General features: G+C 32.1%; 4 protein-coding genes across 4 annotated transcripts in view; 2 read left to right on the top strand and 2 right to left on the bottom strand.

The window, feature by feature from the left end:
• Nucleotides 1-1,431, top strand: part of Cht7 (chitinase 7) — a 43,155-nt gene extending 41,724 nt beyond the window's left edge. The window contains exon 16 of the mRNA XM_012282144.2: nt 759-1,431. Coding sequence (XP_012137534.1) covers nt 759-967 — 209 coding nt within the window. The 3' untranslated portion in view covers nt 968-1,431. The remainder of the gene's footprint in view (nt 1-758) is intronic.
• LOC100883279 (uncharacterized) overlaps nt 1-19,466 on the bottom strand; it is a 40,893-nt gene extending 21,427 nt beyond the window's left edge. Inside the window, exons 1-10 of the mRNA XM_076534650.1 lie at nt 19,302-19,466; nt 12,494-12,680; nt 11,398-11,545; nt 11,100-11,210; nt 9,418-10,164; nt 8,188-8,336; nt 7,197-7,979; nt 6,342-7,096; nt 5,750-6,266; nt 4,428-5,186 (exon numbers count right to left, since the gene is read on the bottom strand). Coding sequence (XP_076390765.1) covers nt 4,864-5,186; nt 5,750-6,266; nt 6,342-7,096; nt 7,197-7,979; nt 8,188-8,336; nt 9,418-10,164; nt 11,100-11,210; nt 11,398-11,545; nt 12,494-12,680 — 3,720 coding nt within the window. The 5' untranslated portion in view covers nt 19,302-19,466 and the 3' untranslated portion in view covers nt 4,428-4,863. The remainder of the gene's footprint in view (nt 1-4,427; nt 5,187-5,749; nt 6,267-6,341; nt 7,097-7,196; nt 7,980-8,187; nt 8,337-9,417; nt 10,165-11,099; nt 11,211-11,397; nt 11,546-12,493; nt 12,681-19,301) is intronic.
• Nucleotides 17,609-21,449, top strand: fbp (fructose-1,6-bisphosphatase). Its single transcript, XM_003701921.3, has 4 exons — nt 17,609-17,849; nt 19,466-19,930; nt 20,153-20,342; nt 21,019-21,449. The coding sequence occupies exons 1-4, from the start codon at nt 17,674-17,676 to the stop codon at nt 21,208-21,210; spliced, it is 1,023 nt and encodes a 340-aa protein (XP_003701969.2). The 5' UTR covers nt 17,609-17,673; the 3' UTR covers nt 21,211-21,449.
• On the bottom strand, nt 21,171-22,598 carry LOC100883057 (uncharacterized). Its single transcript, XM_076534476.1, is given in 3 exon segments — nt 21,171-22,140; nt 22,142-22,261; nt 22,371-22,598. Coding segments are annotated over 3 exon segments (429 nt in total). The 3' UTR covers nt 21,171-22,059.
• Between the last annotated feature and the right edge of the window lie 8 nt (nt 22,599-22,606).

Here is a 22,606-nt window from a genome sequence, read left to right on the forward strand (position 1 = left end):
CTTAAGAATTTGACAGCTTGAGTTTGAGAATGTGGTAATTTACCCATTTAACAATTTGAGAGTTTGAGAGTTTGAGAATGTGAGAGTTTGAGAATCTGGCAATTTACCAATTTAACAATTTGGGAGTTTGAGAATTTTAGAATTTGGGAATTTAAGAGTTTGAAAGTTTGAGAGTTTGAGAGTTTGAGAGCTTAAGAATTTGACAGCTTGAGTTTGAGAATGTGGTAATTTACCCATTTAATAATTTGAGAGTTTGAGAATTTTTAAATTTGAGAGTTTGAGAATCTGGCAATTTACCAATTTAACAATTTGAGAGTTTAAGAGCTTGAGAATTTTTAAATGTGAGAGTTTAAGAGTTTGAGTGTTTGAGAGCTTAAGAATTTGAGAATTTTAGAATTTGGGAATTTTAGTATTTGAGAATTTGGAAGTCTCAAATTTATAAGAGTTTATAAATTTCATAATTTGAGAATTTGATCATTTGACATTTTGAGTCTTAGAAAGCTTGATAATTTCTAAATTTGAAAACTTGAAGAATTGAATATTTAAACATATTTTTATATAATCAACAAATTCAAAATTTTAGTTGAAATATATAAAGATTTGTAGACAAATCTCTCCATACACCAATTCCTAACCAAGCATATAAATTAAAAACGTACAAAAAGTACATAATTCTCAAGAGCACTCGAACTCAATAAACATCCAAAAATAGTCAAAAACAAAAGCAGGAATAAAAATAGCTGTATCGATTATTACAGCGCATGAAGTGACCTGCGACGAGGAGGATAACCACATATCGTACCACCAGGACAAGAACGACTGCACCATGTATTACATGTGCGAGGGTGAGAGAAAACACCACATGCCCTGTCCAGTAAATCTGGTGTTCAACCCTAACGAGAACGTCTGCGATTGGCCAGAAAATGTCGAGGGTTGTCTGCAACACACGCAAGCGCCACCAGTGTAAAGAAAACAAAAGAGACAAAAATACACAGTATAATTTAAACCTGTTTCCTGCGGCACGCGGTTTGTACTGTAAAAACGAAAAAAAAAAAGCGACCGAAACAACCATAACCTCTACGATTGCGTCGTAAAATTTCGATCGACGCGTTGCCGTGAAATTTTTTTTTTTTCACGAAATTTTCAATTTTATTTTCCTTTTTTAAGATCTTCCGGAATTCCTTTTTTTAAACCCACACCTCTTCTTACCGATTTTTATTTGTCTCTGTCATTTGTATAAAAACGCACGCTATCTAACTACCACGACAGTTATGTTTTGTAAATAAAAAGAAAAAAAGATTTTACGAAAATGAATGTTGAAACCTTTTTCTTTTTTTTGTTGAAAAGTGCAGAGGGAAAGAAAGTTGTGAGATTAACTGAGTACGGTTCTTCGTTTTATTTTGTAACTTTACATAAAAAACCATGATTGTAGTCGTCTTTGTGTTTTGCTGTAGATTCATCCTTCTCTTGTTTTTTAATTGAGTTTAGAGTTGTCTAAAGTAACAATGTTAAATTTAATGATATTTTTTTTACAACTGCGTACGTGTACTTGTGGTGTTACAGGTTAGGTTATTTTCGTGTGAGCTTTTAGTGGATAGGGAATTCCGCTTGTAGTTTTATTATAAGTGTGGAATTCTACGCGTAATAAAATTTTAAATGTGGAATTCTATATTTCACAAAATCTTACATGTGGAATTCTGCAATTAGCGAACTTCTAAATGTGGAATTCTACATTTAGCAAAGTCTTAAGTATGGAATTCTAGGGATAATAAACCATCACATTTAGAATTCTACGCACAACAGAATCCCACATGTGGAATTCCACCAACATCCAAATACTAAAGTTGGAATTCCACCCGTATACGAATCTCAAAGGTGGAATTCCACTCGTATTCAAATCCCAAATGTAGAATTCCATCAACATGCAAGTCCTAAAGATGGAATTCCACTCATCCATATTCTAAATGAGGAATTCCATTAATATACTAATCTCAAATGTGGAATTCCACCAACATCCAAATCCTAAATGTGGAATTCCACCTACATGCACTTCCTACACGTGGAATTCCACTCATATTCACGTCCTAAATGTGAAATTTAATCAATATCCAAATCCCAGGTGTGGAATTCCATTTATATACGAATCCTAAACGTGGAATTCCACTGATTTCCAAATTCTAGATGTGGAATTCCATTAATATACAAATCTCAAATGCGGAATTCCACCAACATCCAAATCCTAAACGTGGAATTCCACCTACATGCACCTCCTACATGTGGAATTCCATTCATATTCACGTCCTAAATGTGAAATTTAATCAATATCCAAATCCCAGGTGCGGAATTCCATTTATATACGAATCCTAAACGTGGAATTCCACTGATTTCCAAATTCTAGATGTGGAATTTCACCCATATACGAATCCTAAATGTGGAATTCTGTACACCTGACAATTTGAAATATAGAATTCCATATACAGAAAAATCCTAAATGTAGAATTCCACACCTAACACAATTTTAAATATGGAATTCCACACACAGCAAAATCTTAATTATGGAATTCTTCACACGTTTCACACTGTGCGCTAACTTTGTTAATATAATCTAAAGCAAGAACATTTTTGAATTACTACTTTTCAAATATTTACAGTCTGAAAAATTTCACGCAATAAAAGTTAAGAGCAACTTTTTATTTTGACATAAATTATTAATTCATTTGCATTTGGTAATTAGCATTCATTATTTCTGATTTTTAATTACTTTCAATTTATCTCGATTGCTCAATAATTGTGATATAAATATTAATTGAAGTATTGAAGAAATAAATGTGTAAATAATTTGCTTACATTAAAAAAAAATTTTACGCATAAAATTATTTTAGGAAATTGTTATATATTAGAAAACAATTTACACATATTTTATTAAGTTTCAGTTCTAATAAGAATTTTTTCATTTGCTTCTTATGTTTAAAATAAATAATTGACTGTTTTATTCTCATTGTGCAATTTATTATTAAAATTGCCCAAAATTTTCGTAATATTTAAGAACAAAATTTGTGAACTTGTTTAATAAATTTAATTGCAGTAAATTGTAACAAAAATTTAACTAGGGACAATATTAAGTGGCAAATACGTAAAATGTTTGAAAAAGTAATTTTGAAAAGTGATACAAATTAATAAATTTATTGATAATTATTTTCAAGATTTTTTTTTATAAACTTCTTTATCATTGATTGTTATGATATACAATCTTGTGACAAACAGAGGTAAGTTAAATAATCAAGTTTATAAAATATAAGTTCCTGTAACTTGTTCCTAAAACAAGAATATATTACTTAATAATTTTTTTTAAATTATAATAAAATTTTAGATTCATAATTTCTGTTATAATAGATTATTTGTACAGTAGAAATAAAAAGTTAAGAACTAAAAAGAAAAAAAAGATCTATCACTGTAATTATTGTAATTTTAATTTCAACATCCACACGAGTAATATATTTGTTAACATAAATTTATTAACAAATATTAAATAATTTAAGGTAACAGAAATGAATTCTATGTCTATGACATCCTCTTGCTATTTATATACATCATATTCACACAAGTATAAATTCCATTTATATAAAATTGAAAATATCCTAATTCTTTATTTTAAATAATGATTATCCTAAATTAAAAAAAAAAATATTTAATTTATCATTCATAAAATATTTTACTTTAAAGTACAGATATGTATACGCTATTTTTTTTTTAACATTTTATTAAAAACGAACAATAAATAATATTTTATTTATCGTTAATAAAATATATTGCCTTGAAGTATAGATATGTATATGTTACACATTGTTTATAAAAATGTTTTGTTAAAAATAAATACATAATTACATATCGATAACAAAAGACCTATAAAAAATTGAAATATTCCATAACTAAATCAATATTAAAAACACATGGCTAATAACTGTATTTCTATTGATATGCAATGTTTTCCAAACAAACATATTTTTTATAACTAGTTACCATTCTAAGATTAAAATCACAGATATGTTTATTTCAGACATGAAAGTATAATAAAATAAAACTTCATTAAAATCTATGAAAATCAACTTAGAACCTTTTCCAACCAAATTATTTTTTACCACACTATATATAAAAATGTCAAGATCATCCACTATCTCAAAGTCATCAGAAGAAACTTAAAAACTACCTTGTTTTCCAACAAATTGTAACCATTTTAACAATTTCAATTGTCTTTAAACCCTACGTGATAATTCAATAAGTGTCCTACAACTTTTAACCTACAAAATCTTTATACATATGTAAAGATATGTGTTTATCTATTAGTTGAAAACTGATACAATTCACTCAACTTAAGATATCAAGATGGCAGTCGGAAATTGATGCAATTAACTTAACTGACAACTTACCAAGCACACCATTATCCAAATACCAAAATCAGTGACTACAGATATAGCAAGACTGTGACTTGGAACACGAGCGCCATCTACTCCATCTTATTGTTAGTATAAAATTATAAAACATTTCATACTGCAGCATTTTAACACACTTTACACTATTAAAGACTGTCAACCATATTGAAGATCATGTCTTACAAACAATTTACTATTTTCAAACATATTGTGAGAAAAAGAAAACAAACCAATAAACCGTACTGGAAAAAGTTAAATAAATAAAATAGATATGACTGTTGATATTGCTGCTTTCTACTATTCATCTAGGGGTCCCTAAATTCATCTCAAGAATAAAGACATTAATCTTCTACATTTGTAGTCCATGCCAAAATAAAAATTGGTACAAAATTAATTTTCAACTCCCGTATGATCGTTCAAAAAGTGTCTGGACTCAGTACGCAACTATCGTTAGGAGGACAACGTCTACTAAGGCCAACCAGGTAGTCGCTAATCTCTCGTAATTCCCCGAACTAAGGGCTGACGCTTGGCAGGCAGTGTGAGGCGTTCCTAAAGTCAACAAAACTTTGTCGGATGAATGGGATGGCGTAGTTTCCGTGCAGACAGCTCTTCCTGCTATTGTTCTCAGTTGTCTGGCATCCGATTGAGATGCCGTGTGAATTTGTCGGGATTCCCGGAGCCATCTTCTCAACCACAGGCTGAGCCATGCGATTTCGCAGTCGCATTCTAAGGGATTTCCGGACACTTGTAATCCTCCTGGAACACGGTATAATCTCTTAACTTTATTTTACTTCGCTTAATCCTGCATTGGCGTATTGGGATATTGGCGGCAGGGCTGTAGAGGACAGCTTGAGGACCCCAAGTGAATGTGGACGCTACTTTTAACGTTTTTAGTTAGTGTTTTAAATTAATGATATCTGTGATAAGTGATATTAATGAAAATTAATAAATAGTAATTGATTTCTCTTGTGTTATTATTGCATTTCCAGTGCAATTGGCAATGTATGTAGGAAGAAACACTTAAAAATTTATAAACATGGAACTTTGGAGATTTAAAAATTTTAAAACAAAATTTTTCAGTTTAAGAACTTGAGAACTTATAATTTTTAAAATTTGAAAATGTCTGCATGTATAAATTAGAGTATTCGCAATTTTGTTAGCTTTGACAACTTGTAAATTTATCAGTTTTTAAATTGGATAAGTGTTTGAAACCTTATGTTCATATAGCATTCCTTTGTTACTTTTACTAATAGAGTACATTATATAAAGTTTGATGATAAAAAACTGGGACATTTTGTATAACATTTAGTGTCACTCACCGGCAACCATATTGGTCCCAACACTTTCCCACGAAAGATTTCCATAAATGATGGAAGGACTAAGCTCGTTTATATGATTGTTCCTCAAATCCAAAGTCAGTTGGGACAATCTCTTGGTCAATGAGAGAAAAATATCAGATTGTAGTCTACGAACTCTAGTGTCCTTGATCCTTAGTATCAGTTCACCACCTTCAATTGTAGAAAATGCTTCCGAAGAGATCACTTCAAGATCACTCCCGGAAATTGTCAACTCTCTCAACTGTTTTGAGAAGACATTCTGTATCTGATGTTTCAACAAGTGTTCAGTGACCTGAATCTCTACAGTTCTCAATGGCAGTCCAGTCAACAGGAAACGAAGATGAAAACCATCTGCTTCGGGCCAAGTTTGAATTCGAAGATGCTTCAAATATTTCAACACTCGAAGACAATCCTTGTTCACAGACCTTGTTTTATTCAGGTTCCTCAAGTTCAGCTTTTCTAGCCTTGGATAACTCAGAAAACTCTCTTTTGTTAGTTCCTGAACAAAGAAGAATTATGTTACGTACACTCCAAATACATTTGTTATAAATACATCAACATTCAAACAGCTCACCTCTATCGGATTTCCAGATACATCAAGTTCCCTCAGCAGATTCAGCTTCACGTTTGGCATGGAAGTCAACGAGTTGTTCACCAGCAAAAGAATCTTCAAATTTTTCATATACTGAAACTGTTTATCACTAGTGGAGTCCACATAATTGAATGACAAATCCAGGACATTTAGATTCGTCAGTGGCAAGAGTGGAATATCTTTAAGACCACAGTTAGCCAGATACAGTTGCCGGAGTCCAGGCAAATAATGAAACAGCTCCTTGAAGTTCGCTTGAAGTACATTTTGCGACACGTTCAAGCTCAGAAGCTTGCCCAGAGAGACGAAAGAGTTGTCTGGCAGAATAGTCAGCCTGTTATGTGCCAGATTCAGAGATACCAACTGCGAAGTTGGAAAAGCAGTGGAGTCCAGGTGGTCCACGAAATTGTCTGCTAGATTCAGGTCTCTCAGCGTGTATCCAACCTCCAGGAAAGATGGGGAGGGCACGACGGTAAATTTATTGTTGCTCAAGTCGAGGATCTCCAGCTTCGTTCCCTCGAAGACGTCTCTGGGCAGAGATCTTATCTTGTTGCCCGACAAATTGAGGATTCGTAGATTCTTTAAATTGCGGAATTGCTCCGTCGATAATTGACTCAGCTGATTTCCACTCATATCGAGCTGCTGTAAGGAATCTAAACCGTGGAACGATTGTTTTCGTAAACTTTCTACCTTGTTGTCTCGTAAGTTCAGTGTTTCCAGGTGCTTTAAGGCGAATGTACCTGTAAAGTGCAAGTGATTTTTGATAAGAAGAAATTTAGTAGAAGATTTGAAGAGTTAATAGGAAGCTTAAAAAATTGTCTAATACTCCTCAAATCCTACCTGGTTCAAGAACAACAATGAAATTGCTTTCTAAATCCAAACTCCTCAAATCCGGCGTGCCATAAAACGTGTCGGCAGGTAACTGACTGATATTATTAAAGCTCAGATCCAGCCTCGTCAGATTATTCATGGACCCTCCGGAATTTATCAAAGAAATGGCGTTATAGGAGACGTTCAGAGCGAAATCCGGGCCTCCGATTTCAGCAATGGCGTCCAAGTCCAACACCGTCAACTTGTTGAACTCCAAATGAAGGAAACGCAAGCTGGGTAAACCATACAGAGCATTTTTCTCCATTTTGACGATTCGATTATAAGCCAGTGATATGGTGACTAATTTTGGGCAGTCCATGATAGAATCGGAACCGAGCAGCTTTATTCGATTCCCGGTCAAATCGAGAGACCTCAACTCGGTGAGGTTATGAAAACTGAACTCTGGGATGGCTTCCAGGAAATTATAACCGAGCTTCACGTCCCTTAATTCGGGATGGACGCTCGATAGAAATATTCGTTCCGGTAAATAATGCAGTCGATTCGATTCCAGGTTGATGTAACGTAACTGCTGGAAGGAGTAAAACGCGGTGGCCTCGATCGTTTGGAAATTATTGTTGTCCAGAACCAGCCAGAGCAAGTTTGAGAGAGGTCTGAGCGCTCGTTGAGGGAAAACGTCGGTGGCAAAGGCGAAACTCAGTTCTAGAATGTCCAGACTCTCTTCGATGCCCACGAAACAGTCGTCGTCCAGCTCTGTCAGGTGGTTGAAGGACAAACTGAGCTCTTTCAGCTTACCTGCAAATGATATTACCAATAAAGTCTGATAGTAAATAAGTAGCAACTGATCATTTAAAATATCTTGAATGATGCATTGAGTGAAACTTTTTGGATATAATGTGAAACATGTTACAAATTGGGTACATGTTTCTTGTTAATAATATAAAATTTGTAAGTAATGAAACCTTGACTTCAAGTGTTAAAATACCTTATAGAATGCACTTACTCGCTCCTTTGAAGGTCTCCCCTTTCAGTTTGGTCAGAATATTGTTTCTAAGTAACAGAATCTCAAGGTCCTCTGCCCATTCAAAGTCACCGGGTTGAATATGAGAGATTTTGTTGTAACCTAGATTCAGATGCAGCAGCCTCTGGCATCTATTACAGAAAAATATCAAACATAATTAAACAATAATTATTGCATGAAGTTTTTGATAAATAGAAAATGACATTAAAATTATAGCATTCTCTGTACATTTCTTGTTTAATAAATAATTATAAACATTTTAATAGGAACATTGTTTTGATTGCATTAAATCTCCCATTTAATGCAATATTTAACCTTGACTTATATTGTTATATAATAACATATATGTTGTGTAGTATTCATAACAATATTATAGTACACATATTGTTTAGAAGAAATAAATCAAACAGTTGCTATGTTATAGTAGATAATTGTACTATATATTATAGTGATAGAAAGCAACATGTTAGGGTTGAGGTTAAGTTATGATTATTTACTACATTTTACACTGTATCTCTCTCCTTTTGAAGCAATTAAAATATTTAACTTAACCTAACTTGGTCAATAAGTGGATAATATAATTAAGTTACCATTTAGGTTAGGTTGAGTTAGAGCTTAGGTTAGGTTATGATTAGCTACTATATTTTACACCATACCTCTTTCATTTTAAAGCAAATGAAATATCAAACTTCACCTAACTTAGTCAATAAGTGGATGTGTCATTAAGTTACCATGCCAGGTTAGGTTGAGTTAAGGTTTATGTTAGGTTAGGTTATGATTACCTACTATATCTTACACCATAGCTCTCTCCCTTTAAAACAACTGGAATATCTAATTATTCTTATCTTAGTCGATAAGTGGATGATGTAATTAAGTCACCATGTTAGGTTAGGTTAGATTATGCTGTATGAAACAAATAGCAACCATGCGACGCAAAACATAATTGCAACTGAAGTAAAACTTAACCAAACCTTTTTGCAAATATTTGAAAAACAAAGACCAGATAGCAATAAAACATACAAACAAAAATTTTTCAGAACATTGACCTTGGTAACATATTTCAATGTCATCGAAACCAATCAAGAACCACTAAAGTAAATAACAAATATTCACAACATAACTAAAAACTATTTTAACTTCTCAAAATACACTATAAAAATTTGCTAATAACTTCTAGAACCCCATATACCTACATAAGTCAACAAACCCCACCTGGACAAAGCCGCAACCGGCACAGCATCCAAACTATTCGTAGCCAGCGAAAGTGCCCTAAGATTCTCCGCGAATTCTTGAAACGCCTCTCCAGAAATGTTTCTGATATCATTGTTAGCCAGATACAAGTAAGACAGCTTTCTCAAGTGACCTACAGCGCTAGGAACGTTCGGCAGATCGTTATTTTCCAGATTCAAGTACTCCAGAACGTTCTCGAGCCCCCGAAAGGCGTCCTCGTCGATGTTTTTTATCGAATTCGAGGACAAATGAATTCTCTTCGTCTCCAGACGATCGAACATTCCAGCGGTCAAGGAGGTGAGCTTGTTGCTGTCCAAATTGAAGTCCTTGATCTTCAGGGATCGATTGTTGGGGATCGACGTGTGAATCCATTCGATGCAGTTTTCACTGACATCTACTAGTTCCAGGTTCGAGCTTTGGAAATCGGGCAGCTCGAGGTTCTTGAAATCGTTGCCTCGCAAGTACAACCATGTAAGGTCCTTCAGCATCTTCAGAGATTGGGGGAAGGATTTTAGGAGGTTACTGTTTAGGCTGAGCGTGTGCATGTTGGGGGGCAGACTTTCTTCCGAGATCTCCTCGATGTTGTTGTTGTCGAGGTTCAGCCAGACCAGGGACTCGAATGTGGAGAAGACTTTTGGTATCTCGATGATGGAGTTGTCTCCGAAGAAGGCGTTCGTCAGGGTGTCCCTCGTGTGACCCCAGTCGCCATCCAGTGTCGTTAAGTGATTGCTGTAAATGAAGACATTCAAACTTCAGTCCATTTTAACGACTGCCATTTTGTATCCTATTCCGGTAATTAATTCATAAAATGGTAGTCAACATATGTGTCTGTTAAATTACTGATTGTATCTGAAAAATGAATAGCAAAGTTTCTACTAATTCAATACTAATAAATATTTATTCAATATATTTTTAACAGTTATTTTCATAATTCAACATTTTAAGTTCACAAAATGGTAATTCACAACAGATATTTCATTCAAATTTTACTGTGTTTAAATTCTACCATAAACAAGATTACTATAAATTCACAAAATGGCGGTCAAAGTCAGTATTTATTTAATCGCTCATGCAAGAAATAAAGAGCAATATATTTATCCTATTAATTCAATACTAATATTTCAATATTTATCAAATATTCTAATAATTCATTTTAAGTTCACAAAACGTCACAAGTATTTCAGACTTCGGTCCATCTAAATGACCGCCATTATTTTATACCCTGAACATGGCTGCCAACTAATGCACAAAATGGCGGTCAAAGTCGGTATTTAATCACTCGTTAAAAAAATGAACAACGAAGTTAATCCTCCTCAGCCTGGAACAACTCATTTAAACTTTGCAAAAGTCTCGCGATAAATATTTGATTTCATACTTTAGCCAGCTTGACACATTACGGAACCCGTGAAAATGACGGATCTTAGATTTCCTATTTTCAATTACGAAAATTAAGAAGCTTTTGTCAAAATGACCTTCGTCGAGATCAATTTTATAAGCTAATTTACGTATCCTTTATTTATTTTTGCAATTTAGTTTCAGTTTAAATAGAAGTCGTTAAACGTGCGTGAATCTAAGGTTAAGTGGCCGCCATTAGATTTCGGTTAGGTTAGGTAGAAGTATGGCGTCGAAACAATGCTTCATACCTGCATCTGTTATTTATTTACCTGTGCATATTGAGCCAATTGAGTTTCTTTAAATCGTGGAAAACATTGAAAGGTACATCCTCCAAGGCATTGTAGCTGAGGTCCAATGAACGTAAACTGTCCGCAATTCGCCTAATAGTGACAAAAATATAAATTTTAGTATCTCTGTTTGTTTTAAAAAGATTATAAAGATAAATGTAAGAAACAGAAAATAATTTGTTTGAAACGAGTTCTGAGAACTTTTTATAAATTTTAGTGAAATTTGGTTAAATTTTTTGGTTTTGATATATTTTTGGTGATTGTAATGATAGAAACTTACGAAAAAGATTTGTCACCAATATTGGACAATCTGTTGCTCATCAACCCTAAAGCTTCGACCCCAACTGAGCTTGCGAGTGCGTCGTTGTCCATCGCTTGTAATCCGCTACCAACCACGTCCAATTGAGCCACATAATTTACAGAAACGTCTGTAATTATTAAATTAGGTTCTATTTAGTGAATTATAAAGAATTTATTAAAAGTTAATATTAAGTTTATTAGATATACTTAATACATCTGAAGGGTGGAGTAAGAAATTTTAGAATTTTGGAATTTTGAAGTTTTGAAGTTTTGAAGTTATGAAAGTTTGGAATTTTAGAATTTTGAAAATTTGGAATTTTGGAAATTTGGAATATTGGAAATTTGGAATTTTGGAAATTTGGAATTTTGGAAATTTGGAATTTTGGAAATTTGGAATCTTGGAAATTTGGAATTTTGGAAATTTGGAAATTTGGAAATTTGGAATTTTGGAAATTTGGAATCTTGGAAATTTGGAATTTTGGAAATTTGGAATTTTGGAAATTTGGAAATTTGGAATTTTGGAAATTTTTTGGAATTTTGGAATTTTGAAATTTTGTAATTTTAGAATTTGGAAATTTTGGAAATTTTGGAAATTTTGGAATTTTGGAAATTTTAGAATTTTGGAATTTTGAAATTTTGGAAATTTGGATTTTTGAAATTTTGGAAATTTGGATTTCCAGAATTTAGAAATTGGGGATATGGAGACTTAGTTGTTCACAAATTCCAAATTTGAGTTTTACAATTTGGAAAGTTGGGAATTTGGGATTTAAAAATTTAGATATTTAAGAGTTTGGAAAATTAAGAATTTGTGAATTTGGAATTTGAGAATTTAAAAGTTTAGACATATGAGAATTTAAGAAGTTAGAAATTTGGAAATTTGTTAATATGAAATTTTCGGAATTTCGAAATTTGAGAATTTATCAATTTTACAACTGAATAACTTGTTACTTTCATATTTTATGAAGTCCAAAAATTTATAAAATCAGAAATCGCAAATTATAAAAGTTCAGAAATTAAAAATTCGGAAAAAAATTTTTTTTGCGTTAATGTATATACTTTTCTATATAACAACATACCTGGGAATCTAGCAAAAGGTATGCCCATACAAGTAATATCCATTTTCGTGAAATCTTCGTCGTCTTGAACCCAACACATGCACATTGTGTTGAATGTACATGGCACACTGTAGCATTGTATCACAGTCAAGGTCGAAAAAACAAAGCAGATTTTCGTGCAAATGCATTCCAACTTGCGTGACCACATCTGTAATTAAAAAATGTACTTTGAATTTTATTTTGTTCTTTAATAACTGTGTGTAATTTTAATATTATTTATAATGATTAATTACACAAATGATTGTTAAAGGAATTTAACTATTTAAATATTAAACTATTCAACTATCAAATTATTAAGATATTAAACTATTAAATTATCAAATTATCAAATTATTAAATTATTAAATTATTAAATTATTAAATTATTAAATTATTAAATTATTAAATTATTAAAATATTCAACTATTAAATTCTTAAACAATTAAACTATTAAATTATTTTAAAAAATGTTAATTTTATAGTAAACATATTTCACAACAAAATGTATAATTATAAAATTCTACTATAAATAGAAATAAGTAAATTACATATAAAAAATATATTAACAAGCAGATTACATGTGGACATAAAAATAGTATATATAAAGACTAAGGTTGTGAGCTCTAAATTCTAAACGAAATAAAAACACCATATCTTATTTACTAAAACAAAAACAGAGACAAAAATAAAAATTCAAACATATTGTTTATGTATTATTATTAAAAAAAAAACTATGAAACAAAAAAGAATATATAACGAACTCGTTTTTATTTTTTTATTCATTTATTGACTGCAATTCATTAAGTGCATTTAAAAATATTAAATTACTGTTTACAGTATCACAACAAAAGACGAACCTTTTCGATTGTTAATTGACACAAAATCTTCGGCAGTTCCTTCGAACCACCTATTATCTGATAAACTTCATCGCATGATTGCCTTTTTTCAAACAAATCTCGTGTTCTGATTCAGTTTAATGTTCCGGTTTTTTATTCCCATTATTGAGAGGACGAGCAACAACGAAACCTAAACTCGAGGTGAAAGACACTGAAGGCGCGCATGCGCAGAACCAGAAAATAGTATTGCGCATGCGCTAACGGCTCTATGGATCGAATCAGACTCCTTTACATTCGGAAAAATTGTATTCGATAAAACGTCATATTTTTGTGTAATATGTTATAGATTTTTATCAATTCTATTAAGTATTGTTTATATGAAACTTCACTTTTGGGGAAATTTGTAAGAAAAAATTATTTTGTTACAAACAAGGTCTTGTGAAGAGGGTTTTGAAAAAACTTTATTTCGATAACTGCGATATTAAACGTTACAATGAATTTCAGATGTGTTGTTGATATGTAGAATCATATTACAAAGCTGGTTCGAACTGAGAATTGCTCCTCTGGCTTTCTGATCTTCTGGTCTTCCGGTCTGATCGCACCCGCCTGGCTGCTTCTATTTTTATACATCACCTTATCTCTAAATAAGTTTATTTAGAGATGCATTGTTTTATTTGACTTATCTTGTCTCTGACTTTTAGACGGTATGAGTTAGTTTGTTTACGTTGTTTGAACCGTTAGAATTTAGATGTAAAAATTTAACTAGGTCTGTTTGATTAGGCGCTCCGCGCCTAACCTAACAATGTTGAGCGAGCGAGTAAATTTCACGCCAAAGCAAAAATAGTCAACCGTGTCATCCGGTTGAATTGGTTGAGTAGTGCAAGAGAAAAGCGTAGACAAAAAAGTTGAAAAGTCAAGTACATAAGCGCGAGCAAATTCAATTTTGCATTAAAGTCTAGGAGGATATGGTTTTTCGGTAATTATTCCTCCGTGGCATGCGCGGGCGGCGCGTAGGAGGAATATACACGACAATGAGTATCCAAAATCGTTAATTACTCACTTTCTGAGCACAGCCTATGAACTTTTATGATTAAAGAATGGTCAGCAATGCATTATTTACATGGTTCAATCATAAAAGTTCATAAATAATGTTCGGGTAATGAGTAATTAATTATTTTGTGTCAGCATTGCGATACGTACATGAACTACAGTTCCTAAAGTGTGTAGTTTACCCTGTCCGCCGAAGAGATGGCGCCACTTGTTCCATTTTCTTAAAAATTCAATTTATATTGGTTTTATCGATTAATATGCTGTATATTTATTACATATTTATTAATATTGATTTTAAGCTGTTTACAATACGCTCCATTGATCCGATAATGCGGATTATATGTTCAAAACAATTCGCACACTATACTGTATTTCGTCGATCACGTAAAGAATGGCATAAGAGTGGCAAAAAATTATCTTTCGAGTCGCCAGAAATCATTCTCACAGATATCTGCTTTTGCAAAAACATCTTACTTGCAAAATTTAGTCGATATCGGAACATGAGTGTTTTCCATAATTTTACCAAACTTCGAATACAATTTTAGTATTTATCAATTTTGCTGTCCTATTAAAATGTTCTAAACAATTGATATTTAGTACAATAGTTCGAAACAAGTACTACTGAGAATAGTACTTTTAGTACCATCCACTGGACGGTGCTCTGAAGTTACTCCTGGTATCAGGATCGCAGAAAAGTAAAGAAAGCATCCGAAGTAAGAGGTATCCCGCGCACCTGCTGCGCATGCGCAGTAGCTTCGCGTCCCACAGTAAATGCCATAACATTATTAAAGAAAATAAGTTAATTATACATTTTCCGGTCGTGACGTATGCATTTTTATAGCTGAACAATGATCAGTGATGTTTTAGCTATTTTCTAATATCAAATTTGTTGGGATTTTTATTAAAAGTAATTACTTATTAATATTCCACTGCAATTGTATAAATAGTACACTATATTCATTAATAATATGAACAAATGTGATTCGAAAATATAGTTAATGATTCACTGATCACTCCTCAATCATAAAACTGTATAAATTGTACTGAGGAACCAAATAATAAATTATATATATATGTATGCAGTATCCATACGGAATGATGCGAAGCTACTACGCATGCGCGTTGACTGCACGGAATAACTTTTACTCTGCATACCTCTTTTATTTTTCTGCGCTCCTGATACCAGAAATAGAATTCGAAACTTTATTTGCAACACATACATAGCTGACGAAATTCAATTTCCTCACTCTTCATATCGACAAATGAATTTAATTATTATATCATTATTACACTACGAGTAGAATATTAATAAAAAATTATTATTAACAAACATCTGGACAAATTTAGTACGAGTAAATAGCTAATGAATCGCTGATCATTCTTCAATCATAAGAGCACATAAATTATATTTGGAAAGTATGTAATTAACTTTTCTTCTATAACAATATTATTGTATATATTGTGGGACGCAACGCTTGTACGCATGCGCGTCAGTTGCGCGGGATAACTCTTACTCCGCATACCTCCTTTACTTTTCTGTGCTCCTGATACCAGACGGCGCCAGCAGTACCATTCACAGCGTTTACGAACCGTTTATCGAATGACAATTCATCGAATGAGAATTCATCGAAGACAATCCACGGAAAGAACAATTTATCGAATGGACATATCATCTCTTTTGCTTTGCCATGGGCATGCTGCGGATTCTTCAATTTTTGAGTCTTCTAAATTTCAGGAAATGTTATACAAAATTAATTTGTATTTCTTCTCGAGAAAATTCAAGTCACTTGGTCCAATTCTAAATGAGGTATTCTGTTTAACATGGTGTGCAAATACTTTTGCGATTCACTGCAGATGTGATAGGTTACGTTGGGTTACATATTTAATACTGGGTTTACGGACGTCACTTGTATTTAAATTTGAATTAAAATAGATAAATAATTAAACTGCCTAAGACATTAATCATTTAGCTTGACGAAAATTGACATACATTTTTACAAAAATTTCTTTACAAGTTTTGACATTTAAAATAAGAGATCCGTCATTTTGACAGATTCCGTAAATCTAGCGTTAAAGTTGGCCGCCGTAAAGCGACGCTCTTAAAACAATAGTGTTTAAATAATAACGAAAGCATCGATTTAAGTATATGCCCTAACCTAGCTTGTCACATCTATATATTATTTTAACCTCTCGCGTTATAATGTTCAACGAAAAACTACCCTTCAGACTAGTAACTACTCACAAAACTGCGCAGTATTCTATTGGCTCAATCAGTCAAAATATTTATCACAATGGCCATTACCGGTTGGTAATTATATAAATTCACCGTATTTTAAATTCATTAAACAGTAAAGAGGGAAATTAGTAAAGGGAAATCAATAAATACAAATTTTTGCTACGTTTGTTTACATTAATATTTTTAATTTTTGTATTATTAAGTTTATGAATTTACAAATGAGTAAATTATTAAATTACTAAATTACCAATTTATTAATTTACCAGATTAATAAAACTTTCAATATTCAAATTACCAAATTTATAAACCGTAAAATTTCCAAATTACTAAATTTCTTAATGACAGTGTTTCAAAATAAAAAAAAATAAGACACGCTGTGAAGATTAAATGAGGATATTCCCCGTGTCGATAACCCGTGAACAAATCGCCGAAATATATCATCAAAACATAAATATTTACAAAAAATCTTGCAACACACGCATCAACATTTCTACACATTCTGTTTATGTCTAGTTGATTAAATTTGTAAATTTGACCTGCTTGATTTTTTGAGTTATTAAAATTGTACATTTTCAAAGTATTATATTTCTAAATTTCCCAAGTTTTACATTAACAAATTTAAAAATTTAACGATTACAAAATTTTTTAATTTCTAAATTCTTCAATTCTAAAATCAAATTGTAACAATCTGTAAAGTATAACACCATAATAACCTCCAAAAAATATAAAACACGCTCAAACATTCTCCACCGACGCAAACAAAACAAAAACGCACCGTATACACTAGTCAGCAAAGCACTCATAAAATATTACAAGTAAAACTCGTTTCTCGTTACGCACGCATTATCCTACATCGTTCCGAAACAAATAGCAAAAAAGGAACGTTCAAAACATTGCATACTGATTACCGCTTTTACTAGCAAGATAAAGCAGTATCGAGAAGTTACTTGTCTTTATATAGCACGCGCCGCTAACGAACTCTCACTAGTTTCTGCTTGCAACTCGTTCGAAACAAGTAGCCGCAGCTGACCGTTGTGAATATGGCGTCGAAAAGCCACTCTTTCGATTCAAACTGCATGACTTTGACGAGATTCGTGCTTGCGGAGCAACGACACTTTCCGACGGCCACGGGAGATCTTAGTCAACTATTAAATAGTATTCAAACCGCTGTTAAGGCGGTTAGTTCCGCGGTGAGAAAAGCTGGAATTGCTAATATGTAAGTGTTACACTCAATATATGGCAATAATGGTTATTGATATTATGTATTATAAAAAAAAACATTTAAAATAGTTTATATGTTATATCTTTAAAATTAAGTTGTTAGGTTTGAATGTTTGTAGAAAATTTTAATAAATAACAAAGAATTTTTAATAAATAATGTGGTGGAATTTTGAAAAACAACATAGAGAAATTTTTAATAAATGATATAACAGTATAACAAGTTTTTAACAAACATGCAATATAACAAAATTTTTTTAAAATATGCAATATAACAACACTTTTGTTAAAACATGCAATATAACAAATTTTTTTAAAAATATGCAATATAACAAAATTTGAAAAAACATACAATACAACAATATTTTTTAAAACATGCAATATAATAAAATGTTAACCAACATGCAATATAATAAAATGTTAACCAACATGCAATATAATAAAATTTTAAAAAACATGCAATATAATAAAATTTTCAAAAACATGCAATATAACAAAGTTTTAACAAACCTGGAATATAACAAAATTTTAAAAAACATGTAATATAACAAAATTTTGAAAAACAAGCAATATGATAAAATTTTAACAAACATGCAATATATCAAAATTTTAATAAACAAGCAATGTAACAAAATTTTCAAAAACATGTAATATAACAAAATTTTAACAAACCTGCAATATAACAAAATTTTAACAAACCTGCAATATAATAAAATTTTAATAAACACAACATAATAAAATTTTAATAAAAAGTCATACGAATTCTATTCGCATGAAGCGGTTCCACAGACTTCAACGAATAAAACGATGTATATTTTTGTAACATTACAAACACTTAAGTACGTCTGAAAAATATTTAAATCATGCGAGACACTCGTCTCGCGACGATTTCTTCTGATATTTTTAGCTCATTATGGAAATTAAGAGTCCGCAGCAAAATCTAATTATATCGCGCGATAATGCGGGTCTTCCTCGGACGGCTATCGAAGAAAGCTACAGAACGGGTATTGTCTTGAATCGAGAAAACAAAATAGTTCCGCAAGACACAGACTATTAACAGTGACCTTGAACGCCGCCATTCGCTAACATCGCACTGCGATATATTGCGAGTGATCCTCGTTGAACGATCACCGGCAATATCTCGTGTTTCATAACTATTTTATTTCCCCGATTGGAAACGAAATCTAGGTCATAATTTTCTTGCGCGACTTTCTCAAGATCTGCTCTATCACGCGTCATAATTACATTTTGCCTAATTACATTCTTAAAGCAAACTAAAAAAACATCCCAAAAAATTGGAACGACCGGTCTCTCGCTAGAAACATTACGTAAACGTACTTAAATGCTCATAACACTACAAAAATATACACCGTTACATTCATAAGGGTGTACACAAACATTCTCCGCAAATGTACTTTAACGTTCATACTTAAACCATAAAAAAAATTACCTTTGAAAATTCAATTCCTTTCGAAATTATATTTATTAAACACCGAGTAACGGAAAGACACTGCAGATTCGTAACTCATGCACGAAAACAACACACTTTAACTGGTTATTACAAGAGAAAATAGTTATAGTTTAATTACGAGATAAATTTAATTATTTTTGTAGGTATGGAATAGCCGGGAAGTCGAACGTTCAAGGTGAAGAGGTAAAAAAGTTGGACGTCCTGAGTAACGAACTATTCATCAATATGTTAACGTCCTCGTACACAACGTATCTTCTCGTGAGCGAAGAGAACACTAACGTCATCGAAGTAGAAACCGAGAAACGTGGAAAATACATAGTGTGCTTCGATCCGTTGGACGGATCCTCCAACATCGATTGTTTGGTATCGATCGGTTCGATCTTCGGCATCTACAAGAAACCAGACAATGTGACAGGTTCCGTGGAGTCGGTGGTTCTTCAACCTGGCAAAAATTTAGTTGCAGCCGGTTATGCTCTTTACGGTTCCGCTACGATGATTGTACTCTCGATTGGTCAAAGTGTGAACGGTTTCACTTATGATCCGGCCATAGGGGAATTTATTTTGACCGACAAAGACATGTGCGTTCCATCCAGAGGAGAAATTTACAGGTATTATAAATAATTGGGTGTTGCAGAAATTTTATGGTTATAAAATACCTGAAGTAGTAATTTTTAACTTTTATATTTCATCAAATATATTATAACGTCTAACGTATAATACTGTATAATAACATGTAATACGTCCCCACAATCTTCAGTGCTTTTATTATAATTAATGTTCAAATAAAAATAAAATTCATTCATAATTTGTAATAAAACAATGTGTTTTAGTATTAACGAAGGCAACGAAAGCGCTTGGGACGAATCTATCAGACAATATACACGTTCAAAGAAGTATCCTGTTAATGGGAAACCATACAGTGCGAGGTACGTGGGCTCCATGGCGGCTGACGTGCACAGGACAATCAAATATGGAGGAATATTTCTTTACCCGGCGACCAAAAGTCACCCAAACGGCAAGGTGAATACTGTTGTTATTTGAAACATTTCTATGAATTTTTTGCGAAGTTGTATTTAGTTTTGTTGATGGAAACTGCTCAATGTGCTGTGCTATATCAGCACAGTGGATATCGGTGTCTTCTGACCTCTTATGAAGTTATTGAGAGTATAAATAGTTTCCCGCGATCATGTCAAGATTATGTCAACGAGGGTGTGTACATATATTGTGTACACAACTTGGGGAATCCCAATAACTAATATTTATTGTTTGATTAGCATGTATTATATTCTTACTTATTACATAGTTATTTGTTTTTGTTACACTAAGATAAGTTATATTTAAAATTTGGTATAGGTTAGGAAAAAATTGTTGAAGGAAAACTTGACTACTATGACGATTTTTTTTTCTATGACTTCATAACACCTTTCTAGGTGTCATTACATTTATATAGAAGTCATAGATAAATGGTCATTTTTCCTTCTGAATGGTAATGGTTACTTCTTTCTGAAAAGTTTTGTCTATCTTACACCAAATTCAAGATATAACATTCTAAATTAGAATAACATGCAACCATCTAAAAAATATTTGATTCCAAAAGTATTTGAAGTTCTTATCTTACTAGTTTTATTGCTACAAATTTTAAATAATAATAATTCTAAAAACCTAGAAATATATATACTTTTTTTAATATTTCTAGCTTCGACTTCTGTATGAATGTATACCAATGGCATACATATTGCAAAAAGCTGGTGGCTTGGCATCAAATGGAGAAATTGATATCTTAGATATTGTGCCTGAGCATATTCACCAGAGATCACCACTATTTCTGGGTTCAAAAGAAAATGTTGAAGAAGTTTTGCAATATATCAAGAAGTATAAATCATCATAAAGAATAATTGTAGAGACTGAATGAAACAACAGACAACATTTTATAGAATTTTTATTTACAGGTATAATTTGTTAATGCTATCAAAGTGTTTTTGTAAATCAAAAGTATACATTCAATATTTGTTATTGATATTTTTTAATGTAATTTCACTTTTATCATTTGTAAAACCGTTTGTAAAGTCATATTTATATTATGTACATGTATTTATATTAGGTATTAAATATATATAAAAATTGAAATTGCGCTTTTGTGTCTAAATTCAGTTTGTTCAACAAACTGAGGTCGAATAGCAGAAACATTTCAATTGCAACCCAAATATAATATTATTCTGTAGCTGACTATAGATGCACTTCACAAATTAGATTTCGTATTGAAATCAATATTCTTTTATTTCACCTTTAAGGTATTAAAACAAAGAGAACTTTTTGCTTCCTAACCTCTTCCAGGATACTTGCACATTTGTTTAATTTAAATCACCAAAGGACAAATATGTATATATCACAATTGTTTTTGTATGCTATAAATTCTTATAAACTTTATTTATATAATTATTACAGATTTAAAATAAGTAAAATGTAAATACACCAAAAAACTTCTTTTCCTAACCTTACAAAAATCATCCACGAAGAAAGTTTGATTAGGTAATATTTTTAACAAATCTTACCAAACATTTTAATGATACTTGTTATATTTATCATTCACAGTTTGAAACAGTTAGTACTAGTATTTCTAATTAGGTAAATGAATAAACTCACAATAAAATAGCGGCAGCCAGTTAAAAACGAAGCAATTTAGGTTAATATTTGTATCCTTCGTTGTTGGTGGTGCCCTCAGTGACAAAAGGACCTTTCAAACCTTGCTATTCTTTTGTACCATCGGTCGATAACCAACTGCAATATAATCAACGATCAGTATTTTGTCATTTGGTAATTGGTAATAACACGTGGTAACTTCCGGTCGCTTTATAGTTTTTCCGTGATTCGTGATGGCCAAAGTTTAATTCCACTATTGCGTTTTCGATTTCGCACGAGAATTCGTAGTTCGCCGGGTCCTAATACAAAAACTTTTACTCAGATTAGGTTATCGAATATTTCGTGTTTTATACTGCGTACGTTTGTTTTTACTTGTTACTTGTATGTGCAATTTGACATGGGTCATAAGATAAAGATTTTCAAGCCGTCTACCGCTTTTTGTTTTAATGATTGTTTCAACATCTTGTTTAATTTATGTTCGTCGAGTGTGGATAACGAAAGGTAAAAAGTTAACGGAAAAATACTTACGCTGACCCATTCGTCTTGAAGACCATCTCCGATTGTTGGACGTCGTACATTTCCGGTCGGTTGAAGGTACATAGGCCATTAAGGTTAGCTCAGAATTCCTACCATCATTACGAATA

The sequence above is a fragment of the Megachile rotundata genome, chromosome 8, assembly GCF_050947335.1.
Source record: "Megachile rotundata isolate GNS110a chromosome 8, iyMegRotu1, whole genome shotgun sequence".
Classification (NCBI taxonomy): Eukaryota; Metazoa; Arthropoda; class Insecta; order Hymenoptera; family Megachilidae; genus Megachile; species Megachile rotundata.